This window comes from Macadamia integrifolia, chromosome 11 (genome assembly GCF_013358625.1).
Source record: "Macadamia integrifolia cultivar HAES 741 chromosome 11, SCU_Mint_v3, whole genome shotgun sequence".
NCBI classification, from domain to species: Eukaryota; Viridiplantae; Streptophyta; class Magnoliopsida; order Proteales; family Proteaceae; genus Macadamia; species Macadamia integrifolia.
In genome coordinates, this window is record NC_056567.1 from 3,090,952 (window position 1) to 3,109,080 (window position 18,129).

Sequence of the window (18,129 nt, forward strand, 5' to 3'; positions counted from 1 at the left end):
TTTGTTCTTTGCAGCAATGAGCATGTCATCAACATAAAGCATCAATAAAATAATGGAATTATCACTTGACACTTTATAATAAACACAACTATCATACTCACTTCTTATGTAGCCAATCTTCATCATGTGGGAATCAAAGCGCTTGTACCACTGCCTAGGAGATTGCTTAAGGCCATAAAGCGACCTCTTAAGCAGACAAACATGGTCTTCCTTTCCCTGCACCTTGAAACCTTCAGGCTGCTCCATGTAAATCTGTTCCTCCAAGTCACCATGAAGAAATGCAGTTTTCACATCAAGTTGTTCAAGCTCTAAATCATACATGGCCACCAAAGCAAGTAGTACCCTGATCGAAGTGTGTTTCACCACTGGAGAGAATATTTCATTGTAGTCTATCCCTTCCTTCTGTGCATAGCCTTTGGCTACAAGTCTGGCCTTATGCCTTTCACGCTCCTTCTCAGATGCTGCCTCTTTCTTACGAAAGACCCATTTACACCCAATGATTTTTCTTCCCTTGGGTTTTTCCACAATCTCCCAAGTCTTGTTCTTCTGTAGAGATTCCATTTCCTCCATCATAGCTGTCATCCATTTATCATGCTGTGCATCACTCAAAACATCATGGTAGGAAGATGGATCACCTATACCTACAGTGAGGGCATAGGCAACTATATCCTCAAACCCGTATCTTATAGGTGCTTTGTGAGTACGTTTCCCTTTACCCTTTGCCACAGTATAGGGAACTTCTACTGCTTCCTGTTGTCCTGGTAATTCACTTGATGACTCATTCTCTCTTGTTGTTTCTAACTCACCTAACTCCACCTGCACATTAGAACCTTCTTTATTTTCATCAACTGCTTGTGAATTGTGATTTGACTTCACTATATGAGACTCATCAAACACAACATCTCTGCTAATCACAACTTTTTGTGAACTTGGATCCCACAATTTGAATCCCTTTACACCTTTCTTAAAAGCAAGAAAGATACATTGCCTAGACTTTGAGTCTAACTTGGAACGCTGCTCACTCTCAACATGCGCATAGGCTGGACAACCGAATATTTTTAGAATAGAATAATCTAATGGTTTTCCTGTCCATACCTCTTCAGGAATTTTACAATCAATCGCCTTTGATGGAGACCTATTAATGAGGAAACATGCCATGTTCACTGCTTCTGCCCAAAATCTCTTGCTCAACACTGCATTCAGCCTCATACTTTGAGCTCTTTCTAGAAGTGTTCTGTTCATCCTTTCAGCTACACCATTTTGTTGTGGTGTCTTTGGAACTGTGAAGTGACGTGTAATCCCTTCAGCTTTGCACAATTCTAGAAACGGCTTGTATGTGTACTCTCCTCCATTGTCTGTTCTCAAGTATTTAATTTTCTTTCATGTCTTCCTTTCTACCTCAGCCTTCCATTCCTTAAATTTAGTGAACACCTCACTTTTATGCTTCATGAAGTAGATCCAGACTTTCCTTGAGTAATCATCAACAAAGGTCACGAAGTATTCTGCCCCACCTTTAGATTTTGTTGTTGAAGGACCCCATACATCGCTGTGTACATAATCAAGCACCCCTTTACTCTTATGTTTTGCAGTTTTGAAGCTAACCTTGCACTGTTTTCCGAACACACAATACTTGCAGAAGTTCAGTTTACAAGTTTTTACTCCCTTCAACATTTTCCTTTTATGAAGCTCCATCAATCCTCTTTCTCCCATATGCCCTAACCGCATATGCCACAGATAGGTATCATCTGTATCAAATACTGCATCTGTAGTCACAGATGCTCCACCTATAACTGTGCTCCCTATGAGTCTGTATAGGTTTCCTGCTAGATGTCCCTTCATAACAACCATTACACCTTAATAACTTTGAGAACTCCACCTTCTGCTATGTACTTACAGCCATTTGAGTCAAGTGCCCCCAAAGATATTAAGTTTTTCCTTAATTCTGGTACATGTCTCACATCTGCTAAGGTTCTTACTATCCCATCAAACATCTTGATTTTGATAGTGCCTATCCCAATGGTCTTGCATACGGCATCATTCCCCATTAGGACAGACCCACCATTATATGGTTGATATGTATCAAACCAATCCTTATGTGGACACATGTGATATGAACATCCAGAATCTAAAATCCAAGAATCAGAAGGTTGATTCTTACCTGATGATATAGAGAGTACATCTCCATCATCTCCATCTGAACTGTCAGCCATGCTAGCTTCCTCAGATGCCTTATCTACACCTTTCTTCTTTAAGTCCGCCTTCCTCTTTAAGCAATCTCTCTTCATATGACCTTCCTTCTTGCAATAGTAACAAGAGACCTTTGTCTTTACCCCTTTTGATTTCGATCGACTCTTCCCAGATCCCTTCTGATTTGATCTCCCTCTTTCCTGCTCCTTGTCACCTCCGAAAAAACCTTCTCCTTGAGATTTCGTACTACTGGCCTTCTTCCTTGTATCATTGGACATGAGGGCGGCTGCGACTTCATCCATCTCAAGGGTTTCCTTCCCGTACAAGAGAGTCGTTACTAGATGATCATATGATTCTGGGAGCGACGACAGCAATAGTAACGCCTTGTCTTCATCCTCGATCTTAACCTCCAGGTTTGCAAGTTTACTTACGATCTGATTGAACATGTTAAGATGCTCTAATAGATCCGTACCTTCCTCCATCTGTAGAGAGTACAATTGCTTCTTCACGAACAACTTGTTCGTTAAGGACTTTGTCATGTAGATGCTTTCAAGTTTCGCCCATAACTGCGGTGCAGAATCGATACCCACAACATATTGTAGGGCATCATCAGAAAGATTTAATCGAATAGCACTTACCGCCTTTTCCTCCATCTCTTCCCAATCTTCGTCAGTAATTTTTTCAGGTTTCTTCGACTTCCCCAACAACGTTTTCGCCAAACCTTGCTGTATCAGAAGATCCTTCATCCTTTGACGCCAGAGGGTGAAATTGTTCTTCCCATTAAACCTCTCTATGTCATACTTGACATTCGATCCTTTCCCTGCCATCGTGATAGTAAACCCTATAAAACGGAAACCTAGACCTCTGATACCAGTACTCCCTGGATTAAACTGCGACGAAATACAAGACATCAAACACCAACATGTTCGTGATAGATAAGCATAGGCAGAATAGTTGCAAGCTTGTTAGTGAGAAATTGGGAAACCTAAATAGGGTTGGGCTGAGCCGGCTTCAACTCTGGCATGCACTGACCCTGCATCGGGCCTGAAAATCTAACCCTAGTCCACCCTCATAGTTGAAAAATTAATCCAACCCAAGCTGTGTTCGGGCATAGGGCAGGTGCGGACTCACAAGGCCAAATTTGAAACCCCTAATTGTAAGCATATAAATGTTACTAAATTAGAGGTTTATGAGAGCTCTGTCATAAGGTCGAGGATTCTGAACCTTTTCAACCTCTACGACATATTGCATAATTTATCTCTATCTCTCCCCTCACCTTTTTTCTTTTATTTTTTATTTTTTGTTTTTAGCCTTCTCCTTTTTTCCTGCCATCTCATTGTGATTCTCACCTAAAGTTCATTTACTTCCTCTACCCTCTTGTCTTTCAGGCCCTGTTTGTTTCAAGGGAGGTATCGGGAGGGATTTCTTGACTAATGGGCTCCACGTGCAATTGGGGTGAAAGACGGGGGGAAAATAAAGAGGCGAGAGAGATATCCACAACAGAAATTGGAGAAGGCGAGGTGGAAGATTTGGTCAATTGTGCATCTAAGCCGCAAGGGCCTTGCGGGCAGAGAGTTCGGTTGCAATTGCCCGGCAGCCTTGGCTGCCTGTTGCCCACCGTATCAAACGATTGTAGAGCGGGTTTCCAAGTGGAGGCTTGTGGAGGGCAGTTGCAGAGCTGAAGGTTGCAGATGTTGAACATCCGATTTGGGTTGTTGAAGTGGGTGCACATTGGATTTAGATGTATAAAGGATTGAATGATGGAAAGAAATAGGGATTCGTTCCAAGGTTTTGTTTTGATGTTGAACATCATCAGAGGTGGTGTTGTTGAAGCCGGTAATCTGATTTGGTTTCGATTTGACAGGCGTTTTTGTTAAAGCGAATCTTCAATCATATGCTTCAATCACATTTGATTTGGGTGTGCAAAGTGAGGAGGGTCCTATAGCATTCATAGGGCTGCAGGGAGCAAGGGGAAGGCAGGGGTGCGAGAGGGAGTAGAGGGTGTACGTGGGAGGATAGAGAGAGAGAGATTTTGCAGTGATCGACATGGAACTTTCCCAGCAAAGTCCCACCGATTTACCAAGACTTTGGGGGCGGGGTGGAAGAAATAGAGGGCCACATGGGCCGACATGAATCGTGAGCTTGTCTGTCCAAATTCCCACCCTAACAAACCAAACACATTAACAACCCATTGGGTGGAAGAATCCGTACAAGAATGTCGGTGTGGTTTTTGCTTGGCATTGCGGGAGTGGTTCCAACGGTCTTTCTTTTCCTTCCTCCCTCTCGTCTTCCCATCCACTGATTTTCTTTTTCTATTTTCCACCTCTAGGGATTGTCCTTTCGGTTTGTCTTTTTTTTTTTTTTGTACCCCACATCCTGGCTTCATCCGGACCAAATGGCTTCTCTTGTGATTGTTCTTCTCCCTACCCGTTAAAGGGTTGGTGGCCTTTCTCGTACTTAACTTTGCTATGATCATGCATGTTATTCTTATGTCTCAATCGTTGTATACTTATCTATTGCGTTAGGATCATTTTGGTTTTGACATTGGAAAAGGAATTTTCTTTCAAGAGGGGGTAAGATAATCCTAATTAAGCATGTTCTTTGCAATATGACCATTTTCACTCTGTCAAGGTTTAGATAAGCAAGATTGCAATTGTTGTTGTATTTTTTTTTTTTCTCTTTCGCTTACGACGAGTATCCAGGCTTTCGGCCTGACTAAAATCCTTATAGCAAAGGTTAAAACTAAAGGTTAGCTTTGTTTAGTGGATTCCAATAAGTGCATTTGTCTTCACTTTTACACCCCCCCCCAAAAAAAAAAAAAAAAAAAAAAAAGCATTTGTCTTCGCTTAAATGTCGATAGAGCTATGAAAGGCAATCTTGGGTCAGGTGGTGACGGGGGTTGCCTTAGGATGCATTTGGTTGCGTAAATCAAATGGTGCATGTATCGAATATGGATGTCAATCTTTTGAGAGATATTTTTCTGAATTGCCTATCTAGCTAAAAAATCGTTTGGCTACCTTGAGTTTGGTACATGTTTTTTGCTGGAAAACTGTTTGGTTACTCTGAATCTATATAGTGATTCTTCCTATAAAACTGTTTGGTTACACTGAAATAGTACATTCTTATGATTTTAAAATCTAAGTATTCTTTTGTATATTTTATTTTGAACATAAGCTGGATACTATAAGGTCAATAACTATCACGAAATTGCGATCCAAAAAACCTACACTCTTATTCCATTAAAAAGAGCAACTCCCATTGAAAAAGGCATAAGCTATTACTTAGTTCCAGTAATTGGTAAATGGTGGTAGAATGCAATTCACACCTTTACCTTCTAGGGAGACCTCCTATATAATTCAATTAACCTCATCCAACAAGAGGAAAATGCATCTAGCGGCATTTTATGACTTAGCATTGGATATTCCCCTCATTAAGTTGGAGAGGTGATCTAGTTGGGTCTTCCATGGGAGCGTATCATTTTCTCCTAATTATCGTTAAATTTGATTGTAAAATGCATATAAGTGTGGATTCGGCATAGGGAGTGCAACTCATCCACAAATCCAAGTTTTGTAGAAAGTTATATGCATGTCTCTCTCTTTGCGAGATAATATCCAATAAATTAAGAAAATGAGCACCACCTATAAGACTTAAACTTGTTTTAAATTAGGTACACTAATCTGTCTTAAGTCATTACATAAAACTATGACAAAATATATTAAAAGCTTGTCCATAGTAAAGAGAGATGAAATTTTCATTTTTTTTATATGAAGATTTTTCACAACTTGCAGGACATTTTCTAACATTTTATTATGTTGCTCTGAAGCTGTTATTGTTCCTCTGATATATCCTTGAATATATTCAGTTGACAGTTGTGATGTTGTTGTAGTGGTTGGGTGATCCTTTCCAGTACTCTCGACCTCTTGTTTCACAGTTGAAGTCTCCCCAGCACTTATAATTTTAAACATCTCACATCCTCTATCTTTACCATGTCCCTACATGGTATTGTCATCTTTATTTTTGCTCTTTTATGGCGTATGCTCTAATTTTGTGACAAAGATGAGGGTGATAATGAATGGTATTCATTACTATATCTCTTTGGGTATTAAGAAGTTGTCATCTCAGACTTAAAAAGATATTGTGGGATCTATCTCTAAAGGCCCGTTTGTTTAGAGGGGAGTTGGGGGTGGGAGTGTTGTCAGTAAGGGACCCACATGTTAATGGGGTTAAAGATAGGAAAGTAAAGACGTGGTGAAATTACTGTAGCATCTCACCCCATCATGTTTGGTTGGGTGGGAGCTTGGAGGAGAAAGAGAGAGAAAAGAGAGAAAAGAAGACGTTCAAGAATGGGGCTCTGGTCATCACTTCCATGACTACCACCGCTAGGGCTAGACGGAGCATCGGCCATGACAATATTAACGGTACCAAAAACCCTAACAATCCAAAACGCAGAAACCCTAATCCTGTCAATGCCAAATGAAGAGATATGAGGAACAAAGATGCAGAGAAAGTGAAGAAGGAGAAGAGAGGAAGAAAGGGGGAGGGATGGGAGAGACAGAAAGAGAATCAGAAATGGCATTGCGTTTGTGTGTTGCAGTTTTATATCATTTACATGTTTAGCAAATCAATTTTATTTTATTTTTTTTTTTTTTTTTTTAATCTTGTGAAACCTCCCCCAAAAAGGGGAAGAAGAACAAGAAGAAGGTGAAATCGGCATTTTGTATACAGTAGGTGGAAGAAGAAGAAGATCAATGATACTTAACGATAATTTTTTTTTTTAAACCCTTGTTTAGCAGCGATCAAGATAACAATATTTTGAGTGAATTCAGATGGAATCTACAACAAGACATGATGGTTAGGGATAGTGATCCAAAGATCGTTGCTTGCTTTTCTGCCTTCGATGATCAGATCGAGTTGGAGGAGAAATCGTATTTGGCGGGAAGCCTCAGTTCACAATCACAATGAGCGGTGGTTCTATTGTCGTTCCTTCAGGATCTGTATCGGTTAATGATAAATCTCTGGGCTGTGGTGGTGATGTAGCATTGCCACCTTCGAATCATCCGTCGATGTTTTCAAGCTCCAGCAAAGAGCTTCCAGAAAAGTCGATGGGATCTAGTGGAAAACTACCAAAGAGTGAGAAGAATAAGAAGAAGAAGAAGATGAGGGAGAATCTGAGAGAGAGAGTCGTTGAACAATGAGCATTACTGCCCCACAAAGTCCCACCAATTTGGTAGGACTTTGAAAGGAGGAGAGGTGAATGCCTCATCAGCAGACAGGAAAAGCTCTATAACCCAATGTTGTCTAGACAATTTCCTACCCCACTCAACCAAATGTTACACTTTTCAAAGGGGTTGAAAAAATCCATACCCTTCTAAACAAACGGGCCTTAAGGGTATTGGAAATCATGATATTAGTGGAACACTCTCTTTAAGCTCTTGCATTCGGTAATTGTTTCGATACGATATTTAGTGAGAGAGTCTCATAGGGTAGTTGATGCATGTGCTAATTTTTCTATTAAAAGTAGCTCAAAAGTTTGTTTCATAGTGTACTCTTCTTTTCCAAACTAGTTTGGTTGTGGCTGGTTTATGAATCCCATCTTCTCTTTGGTCTCATATTTGGGATGGGTAATGGCTTTTATTTTCTTATTTTGTTTAATCTAATCTTTGGATGCCGGGATTGGGGTAAGGCGGGTTATATCCCTCTGTTGTATTTTCATAATGTATCTTCTATTAATAAAGTTTCAGGGTCCGACCAACGGTATTTAGATAAGTTTATGGTTTAAAAAAAAGTTCATACACTGTCAAAAGGGTTTGTCTTTTAAGTCTTCATTGTAGAGAGCATTGCTTTCTTTGGTATTGATTTTCTTCCCTCTAGCTCTACTTTTTTTTTAGGGTAGAATTCCCTCTAGCTCTACTGACCTATTTGGTTATGTAGTTGGGTGGACTCATCTACAACTTGATCCTCTGAAAGGCTACTTGGCTATCCTCTGGATTAACTTGGGAGTTCATTAAGTTCTCACCACTAAAGGTGGATTTTGCTCTGTGGAAATTTTTCACTGGATGAGCGTGATAATGTTCTCTTCAATGCTCCTTAGTGGTATAAAGACAGTTCCATCTTAGTATTTGTTGGCTCCAAATTTGAAAATATGTGCCCGATGATGTGACAAAATCATCTTGAGCGCAAAAAGGAGATGTGGGCTAATGTAACATAAGTCTGTTACCCACAAACGACACGACACCCATACGTGAGGACGGTTAAAGGCATGCATGTCAAAAGCTAATGCCATGGGACAAATGTCAGGTGCCTGTTGGAGCTCAACTCAGTGGGGATAGTGGGATGATGGTGTACATAGTGGAGCGGTTAGACAATGAGCTATATAAGGAAAGGAGATTGGCCAAAAGAAGGGTCGACCAATTACACAAGAATCCAACAACAATGCAACTCTTTTATTCCTTTGCTTTTCATTTGTTAGAATTAGAGATTGAGTAGAACTCTTTGTCTTATTTTAAATTTCTGTTTCCACAGAGTCAGTTGGCTCTAGTGCATTGTATTAAAAAAATCCCATTTGGTGAGGAATACATCGAGATTTATTCCTTTGTCTCTTAATGGTTTTGATTACCCCAAAGTTCCTGGAGCAATCAGGGCAAGAGGAGATCCCAAGTCGTTTGATCGAAGTTAGATCTACCAATGTATCCATCAGGAAGGATTCTGGCATGCCCTCGCACTTATTGGTACGGTCAGTTGTTTATTCATTTTTTCTTAAAGGCTTTTTGTAATGTATCATCTATACGGGTTTGGGAGGTATCTAGTGATATAAGCCAACATGGTGCTGGTCCAATTAAGATGAGCTAAAATGCTTAACCTAGTTGGTTATAGTGAAGCCTTTAACCTTCAGCTACCTTGTTGGCTCTCAAATGAACCCTCAGATCTCCTATTCCATTGACCTTCTTAGACTTCCACTTGAATCCCTTCAGTAAGGTAGTGTTTGAGAAGAAATGTAACCTTCAGAATCTATGATTTGTTCTTTCATGCCCTAAACACTTCTAAGGGCATGCTCAAGTATTTTCCACCTTCTCTTTAAGGATACTAGTCTCATTAAATTCTGTAAATGAGGAAGGTACAAGGCTGGAATTGATTACTAATTCATCATCAGCTATGACCACATTCGTCTCTGCACCCTAACAATTTCAGGTTTAACTCTTTTCAGGAGCTATTTATGGTAAAACTTTCAAAATCATATTTCTCACTCCCTCCACTGCCTTCTTCAGATAAGAAATGTCGGAACATATTTGGTCCATATTTGGAGGCTTGTTATCTCGTTACTCATGATTGGTTCCAACTGTTGTTCTATGGTTGTCCCTATTGGCAACCCTAGACACGTGGCTGTGTGACATGGTCAGTTTGGGAGACATGGATGAAAGTGATGACGTGATAGTGTTCAATGTCACCGATGAAATAATAGATCCATATGGTGTACATGAAGTGGATTGCTACACCTACAGTCGGTGGTGCGGCATTCCGAGTCAAAACTGACAAAATTGATCTATTTACGCTCAGAGGTATTTTTAACACTGAAAATGAATTTTTTGGAGGATGATTTTTTCATGAAAAAGATATATTGTAACTTATCTAGTCCAATTCTTTTGATTTCGTCACATTCCAATATCGTATGAAGAAGTTACGGCATCCGCGGTAAAAATATAGGCTTATGGCAGTCAGGGCAATTTCGGCATTAAAGATGAATTTTTTTGGAAATTTTTTTTTCCATGTAGCGACACGACAAGAATCCAATCTTTCTAATGCTTTTAATTTCATTATGTTTTGATTCCATATGAGGAAGATGCGGCATCGAAAAAGACTAGGGGCATTTTGATCTTTTTATATGATTGATTCAGATGATCGGATCTTCTGAAACTTTTTAGAGCGTCAAGTCATGGTTCCAACGCACTTTGGATTGTCTCAATCAGAAAAAGCATGAAAAAGTTACATGCATTTCCGTGAAGCTGGTTCAAAATTTCAAACCGAAAAATCCCAGTTTGCTCTCGGTGTTGGGAGGATTTTGCAGACTTTATTTTTAAAAAATGAGGGGTTTTTATGTAATCTTAAGATTTTGAAGGTTTTAGCTGCTAGGGGTTTTTGGTATTGAAGTTTGTGGGAGCAGGGGCTTAGCTGCTATTTAAAAGAGTCAAAGAGATCCTTAATCAAAGGCTCAGATTCTGCCACATAGGCATGGTTCTAATCTTGTGGTTACTGAGATGTGCGCTGGTTCTAGTAATGAAGATGCTTGTGCAAGGATTCTCGTTGGTGGAGTGCATAGGATGTTATGGGTTGGTGCCACACAGGATCAAGTGTAGCCTGTGTGTTTCGTGCGTACATAGGAAGCTATATGGAGATTCCATATGGCTATGATATGAAGCTACTAGATTAGATTAGTTCCGTCCATTGAAGTTGCAGCTTCTTTATTTTTTTCGTGCTCTACACATTGGCAGCAAGAAAAAAAGGATTTTAAAGGGTGTAAGATAGCGGTTTTTGACAGAGAAGCCCCCCTATTAATGACCATTAAGTGATTTTCGAAGCTCCAAGTGAGTGATGTGTGCTACATTGAAGGCTGGTTTTATGTGTTGGTGAGCTCTATTAATGGAGTATTGATTTCAAGCTAAGAGAAAAATAAAAGATAAGAGAATAGAGCTTGAGGATGTTGTGTTGATGCTTTAAAGAGTAAAAAGATCTGAAAAGAAGAGAACAAGGGAGTGCTTGTTAGTAGAGGTTCCAGTAGTCAATGCAAGTTCCTAGTCATCCCAAGAAATCGATTGTGAGATTCTCTAACCTTGGATTTACATTATATGCATATATGATGATATGTATGTATGTTAGGGTTAGTTGTGGATGAATTGTATACATGCTAGGTTAGTTGTGGATGAACTGTAAGCATGCTAGTAAGTTATAAATATATATGCTAGGTAGGGCTTGATTGTAGGGCATTGATATAAACCTCAATTTATTATATTTTTATATTGAGTGCTTAGTGGGTTCTAAGCACTAGGAGTGGGTGTTACACATTGCATTAGCATTGCGAGTGCCATCTTAACTTCGGCTTAAGAAAATCGGGTGTGGGTGCCGACTGTGGGAGTAGTCAAAAGTAGTGTATTGAGTAGGTACGAAGCCTTTACAGGCACTAATCCGAGGACGCAGGTAAATTACTGAATCTCGTAAAAACCGTGTATTGTGGGTATGCTTATTGTTTGCATTACATATATTGAAGTGCGTGGAATGCAGAATGAGTGTGCACACTTGGAAGTGCCTATGAGAGGTTCAACTATGTGCAAATAGGGATATGTATAGGGACATGTGTATCAAGTATTGCTTGGTCAAATATTGAACATGTTTTTGAGAATTAAAATTGGACTCACTGATTCACCACCCCCTCTCAATGACTGCCGGGTTACAACACCAATGACAAAAACGGATTGGCTCAAAAGGAGCTAGAAAAAAAGAGGATATATCAATTCGTCATTGCATAGTCCACTCTTGGGTAAAAAAAATTAGGTGTCTATAGTCACAAGGATGATAGGGATACGAGAGAGAGAGAGAGAGAGAGAGAGAGAGAGAGAGAGAGAGAGAATTGAAGAGAGAAATTTGAGTTTTAGCTAATTAGGAGATAGCCTACCTCTTGGCTTTACAAATGAAGCTGAACATCCTTGTCTTTAAGAAAATTTAGGTAATTATCTTCTTCGTATCTTGTATTACTTCATTAATAAATAGGCCCCTAAAAGATTGCCGTTACAATGCATCTTCTAACTTCTTCAACACTTAACATGTAAGATACATATTACACTCCACTACTTATCATAACTACGATATATCCCACATCCTCCCATTGACTAATAAATTCCCTTACATAACTTAATATTCAAATATTTAAATTTACTGAAAAAGTTAACACGTAACATTCCCTCCCTCTCAAATTCTCCTTGTCCTCAAGGACCACCAAGATCTCATATCTTGATAGGAAAAATTCTAGTTAATGAATCTAGGATCGACATGTCACTGTGTGATAATCCAATCATAGAAACGAGCATTTACTTGAAGGAAGTGGTGACTGGTACGTTCATTTTCTTCTCTTTCATCATCATCATCATCATCTTCTTCTTCTTCTTCTTCTTCTTCTTCTCCTCTTTTGTCGACTGCTTTGGATACATAGGAATGTTAGTAGCCATGGATTCAACATTTTGCAAGATTTTTTCAACAATTTGAGACTTCTCAATTGAGTATCTAATCTTGCTAGAAATCTGCTCCATGTGGAACCGACTCTGATACTAGATGATAGGGACATGGTAGAGAGAGGGAGAGAAAATAGGAGAAAGAGAGAAAATAAGGTTTTGGCTAATTTGGAGGTAGCCAACCTCTTGGCTTTATAGACAAAACCGAACGTCCTTCTCTTTAAGAGAAGATTTAGGTAATTATCTTCTTTGTATCTTAATTATTTCACTAATAAACATACCCCTAAAAGGTAGCCATCACAATACATCTTCCAACTTCCTCAACACTTAACATGTAAGATATCTATTACACTCTATTACTTATCATAACTACACAACCACGTCATCCACTCTCCACGATATATCCCACATTCTCCCGTTGACTAATAACTTCCCTTACATAACTTAATATTAAAATATTTAAATTAATTGAGAAAACAAAGGACCTGCAAAGAAAGGTAAGAACCAGAGTTACCATCAACTAGGGCACACATTTGCCGGCTAGCTTGCAGAGAGTGCTCTACGCTAGCCTGTAGCCATGCGCAAAGACTCGGGCACTAGGTGCGGTCAAGCCACTTGCAGCCTCCTACACTGGGCTGGCCACGGGCAGTCGATGGAAAGTAGGAGGGATGTTTTATTTTTTTATTTTTGGTAAATAAGTGGGAGGAATGTTGGAGGGGGCTAATTAGAGGTTTGTGCGGTGTGGTGAGGCAGGACTATAACCTGCTAACTTTTGATGGTTGCCCCCTACTAGCCATGTGTGGGAATGAGGGTTTAAGGGCAAGGGCCACCATGGGTGCAACATAGCTACTAAATATAGGTTGGCCTATAGGCTAGTGAGAAAAAAAACACATTTGTGAATCCAATGCATAGTGCACTGGTTGCAGCCTCTGCTGGTAGAGAAGGCACCAGGTTTGTGGTCTAGGGACCAACTCCTGTCACACGCATTCCCCCCCCCTCCCATCTTGTGTGTGTGAGTAAAGTCCCCTTGGGTAGTTCTATAGGATGTTATTAACAACCAAAAAATTAAAAAAAAAAGAGAGAAAAAACACATTTTTTAAGAATAGAAGTTGTCGGAGAAGAAAAAACCCAGCCTAAGGCCTTGGCCATAGGCAAGGTCTGTAGCCTCAGCCTAGTAACTCCACCTAAAGCTGGATAACAAAGCCAACTTGGAATTGACAAAGAGAAACACTAATGTTTACGAGGGTTGTTAATGATACCACTTGTTTGAGGGGATGATCCTGAACCAAAATCTCAACTTCAAATTGTTTCTTGCTCTCATTAGGATAAATATAACATGATCACAAAGGGGTTCAAGTTTACCTCTTAGTACCACAAATGTAGTACCTCCAAAGTTCTACCAAAAAAAAAAAAAAAAAAATGTAGTACCTCCAAAGAAATATGGCACTTGATCGATCATGCATCTCTTTGCAATTCGATAGGTTCCCTTGATCAACAATTAAATGAAACCTTGAACAACAAAAGCTATCCTCATACTTCTCAAGGGTTTGGAACCTTAATTCTCATAAGGAAGACAGAGACTAGAGGAGAGGGGGGAGACTGCTAGTAGCGTTCCCTACCTCTACCCATAGTTGTATATGTATCGATTTGGAATCCTAATCTGTAAAGGGATCCCATGCCAAGTGAAAGGATTTTATTGGGTAATCCAATTATACATATTTGAGTCAGACACAGCATGTGTAAATAAAAGTAATAACTTAGAAGTCTCACTTTATGGAGTTACAATATTATTTGCTAACAAGTACACCTATAAATGGCAATAACTAAAACCCCTTTAAACTGATAGAAATAATTATGTTAAAGTACCTCCACTCAACAATATCACATAATGGGCTTATGAATTTGGAATATGAAACCCTTCAAAAATCCTAGCCAGTCGGAACGATTTTATTAGAAAATCAACCAACGATTGTACATAAAAATTTTTGAAAATATTTTCTAATATAATTATTAAATAATTAATAAGGAAAAAGCCTAAAAGCTGAGCGCCCTTGGGCCCAGATACAGTAGGGGGGGGGGAAATAACCACCCCGGCCCTCATAAAATGGAAAAATCCCACCCATGTTGATGCTTTTACTAGTCCTCCACATTGCCTTTGAGGGAACCTTCTCCCTAAATAGTAATATTTAAATGTAAACTCTTACAAAACTAACACTGAGCTCAGAAGTTCGTCCAATCATAGTAGGATAACCTATCGAGATATCCCCCCTAATCAAGAGTGGATCCCATGTCAGCCATCTCTTCCATTCATAGATGAACATCCAATATACAACGCACTGATATATATCAACCCTTTAGTAGCCCAAAATATACAATGGCCTGTTGCAATAGTAAGGGCCTCTCAGATTTAGGAATCAACAACTATCACTGAGAATCTTGTTACTTAAAATTGTTGACGATACTCCATGCAAGTTTCTCAGATAATACATATACAATTTGAGTACTCCTATTTATATTTTAGAATCACATTTCGGAAGATATACAACGTGACAACCATATGAACGGAATCTTAGTTCTAGCAATAGTAATGAATACTTTAAGGTATAAACTTGGGACTAACTTTGAGATGATAAATAATTACAAATTAATTTACATTAAAAATTTTACTTGGATTTTGTGGACACACATATCCAACAAGTTGCGAGGGTAAGTCTATGCTTTAGTTTAACTTTAAAAACATGGAGAAATTAATTACTTTAGTGTTCTAAAATCATGTAGTTGCTTTGGAGCTATTAAAGAGGCCAGGGCTTCCTTAATCGAAAAGGGGTTTCCTATTTCACTTCATAGGATTATGGCTAGTGAACTCATTGACTTCTATGTAAACTGCAGGTGCTTAGAGGAAGCAAGATAGATTTTAGACCAGATGGAGCCATGAAAATGTGATTTTATGGACTCCAATGTTTATAGACTATGCTCAAGAGGGAGGTTTACAAGAGGCCATGGACTTGTTTAGGAATTTCATGGAAACAGGGGCTGAAGTCGATGGGTTTGTTCTTGTAGCTAGTATGTTGAGTGCCTTCGTTTATCTTGTCCTTGTAGAACTTCCTTGTAGAACAAGGGAAGCGAATACATTCATACAAAGTTAAAGTTCCATTGGGCTTAGCTGTCTCAGTCAGTAGCCAATTCAGTGGTTGATATGTACTTCCAAGTGTGGATTGATAAAAGATGGCAGAAAAATATTTCAATGAAATTCTCATAAAACTGTATTTTGTTGGATATTTATGTTCATCAAACCCGGTAAATGCAAGAGATTTTAATCCGATCCTTTTCACTGAGCGATTAGGTTTTCGCTAACATATTTATCATTGGCTAGCTATGAGAAGCATGGTTCTGTCAAAAATGCAATCCATGAAGTGACTTACTCGGCTGTGCTAATTAATGGTCTGAAATGAAATTTAAAAATAAAAAATATTACATAATTAAAGACAACTCAAATAGAACTTCATACTTTACCTTGACCTTCGCATTTGACATTGCCATTTAGGAAGAAAAAAGCAAACAAAAGCAAGAGGAAGTTCAAAATCTTGAATACTTCAGCTTTTCTTAATTTAAATCTGCGATTATCAAACTCAAAGCATTAATTGAATTCTCGCATCGAGATGACTTTGCTGCTCACTATGATGCGTACACCTTGCTACACGCTACACACCCATAGGCAACTGCAAAAGCAAAATAATAATAATAATAATAATAATAATAATAATAATAATAATAATAATAATAATAATAATAATAATAATAATAATAATAATAATAAAGAAACTCTACAATCTAGATCTAAATTTAAATGAAGACCACTAATTACATTACTGAAAGATTGATCAATAATTACAAAAAAATGCTTATAAAAAACTAAGGGAAGTAGTTTTCTATGTAGAAGCATAATGCACACTTGCATTCTCCAATTCTATCTCTCTTCCTATAATAGAGGGATATATATATATATATATATGTTAATTTTTTAGAAGAGGAGAGAGACTTAGGTAAACACTAGCACACGCTATGCTCCCAAACAAGAATTCAATTTCCCAAAGTACACAAAGCTCGCTGCTGATTTTGTTAGTGGTGATTTAACAAATGAGAATCCGGATTAGGTTCACTTACTAGAACAATCTCATCCGTGGATTTAGAATCTATTAAATGAATAGAGAGTGAATTCTAAACCCATGAATCAGAGATGTACGAGATTGTTCTCATAAGTGAACCTGCAGTTCGATCTCAACAAATGGGGTTAGTCAGTCAGACCATAAGGACATGTCCACTTGGCAATCCACGTCATCCCAGCTGAATCTCTGCTTCATGGATGGCGGGGTTAGCAGCATCCCTTCTGCCATGCTGTCCAAAAGTGCCGGCATATTAAGAAACGCCTCCTCATCCACGAACAATCCCGATTCCCCTCTTTCTCCTTCTGCTCCTGTTGAACTTTCTGTGGTGGCACCCTTCTTTCTCTCACTGACACGTGGCAAATCAGCATTAGGGGTGGACGAAGTGGTGGACGAACAGCTGGTGGAGACGGCCTGAGGTGGAAATGACTCGGCAGCCTGGAGAGCTGCCAGCTGTATATCCCTCGGAGACGATGACTTGGCTCGCGGGAGAATCGACCTGGAATCGGCGAAATTGAGAACTGCCGAGTTTCCCCTGAGGGCGAGTGCGGCAACGTCGTAGGCCCTGGCTGCCATTTCCGGAGAAGGAAAGGTACCCAGCCATATCCGAGACTTCTTGTTTGGTTCCCTAACCTCGCAAACCCACTTCCCTCCCTTCCTCTCCCTCACCCCTCTGAAAATCGGGTGCCTTGTCTCCCTAAACTTCTTCCTCCCAGCCTTCCTTTTTCGCGTTACTATGGTATTGCTGCTCGTCGCTGCCACCTGCAATTTCTCCTCCGCCACAGACGGCCCAGTATTAATCTGACTGTTGCTCTCCACCTGAGAAGCTTGGACTTCGCTGGATGAAGACGATGTCGATGATTCTTCTTCATAAATCTCCATAAAAAATATACAAACCGTAATAAGCAATTAATTAAATAAGAATCCTACCAGGTTTATATATCAGAGCTGATAAACAAGATAAAGCATAGACCTTAGAGGATCAACCAACAACCGAAGCTCTCTCGAGAGATTAGTAGTTGAAGCAAGTCTTTTTAAAGAGTCTTATATGTAATTGAGGAATATATATAATTTTCATTGGGAGTATTACCCGCGACATGGACACGCAGAAAGGAATACACTGATATGATCCGAAGGGGCATTTTTTTCCCACGTGGAAGAATTCTGTTTTAAAGCGCACGTGGTCTTAGGTTTTGACGTCATATGGTTTATGTCAGCATAGCCGGTGAGCCCCATAAGAAAAAAATAAATAAAAAAAATTAATCCTCGGATATCTGGCGTGACCCTGAATTACTTTACTATCATAACCGTCATAACGGCTAATTGTGTCCTCACAGGCCACCGGACCGTAATCCTCCGACCTCCCAACAAACAATAAAGGCGCAAGGAACTCATGAGGTATTTGCATATATATTTTGAAAAATTACAACTTTTAATATCACCTTGCAAATCGGAAACTTGCCGGTGCTTCCCTTGTGAAAGGGGGAGTGAAGGTTTAAACCTCTATATTATATTATATATGTGGACTACAGTTTTCTATTTCATTTTTTTACTATATTATG

At 39.2% G+C, this 18,129-nt stretch overlaps 1 protein-coding gene across 1 annotated transcript; it reads right to left on the reverse strand.

Annotated features, from left to right (window-relative positions):
* Positions 1-16,310: 16,310 nt before the first annotated feature.
* LOC122092617 (dehydration-responsive element-binding protein 1F-like) lies at positions 16,311-17,565 on the reverse strand. The gene has a single exon (XM_042662838.1). The coding sequence runs from the start codon at positions 17,447-17,449 to the stop codon at positions 16,700-16,702; it is 750 nt and encodes a 249-aa protein (XP_042518772.1). The 5' UTR covers positions 17,450-17,565; the 3' UTR covers positions 16,311-16,699.
* Positions 17,566-18,129: the final 564 nt, after the last annotated feature.

Bases quoted from the DNA above. Each gene is read 5' to 3' on its own strand.
- LOC122092617 (XM_042662838.1), bottom strand. From the start codon at position 17,449: ATGGAGATTTATGAAGAAGAATCATCGACATCGTCTTCATCCAGCGAA.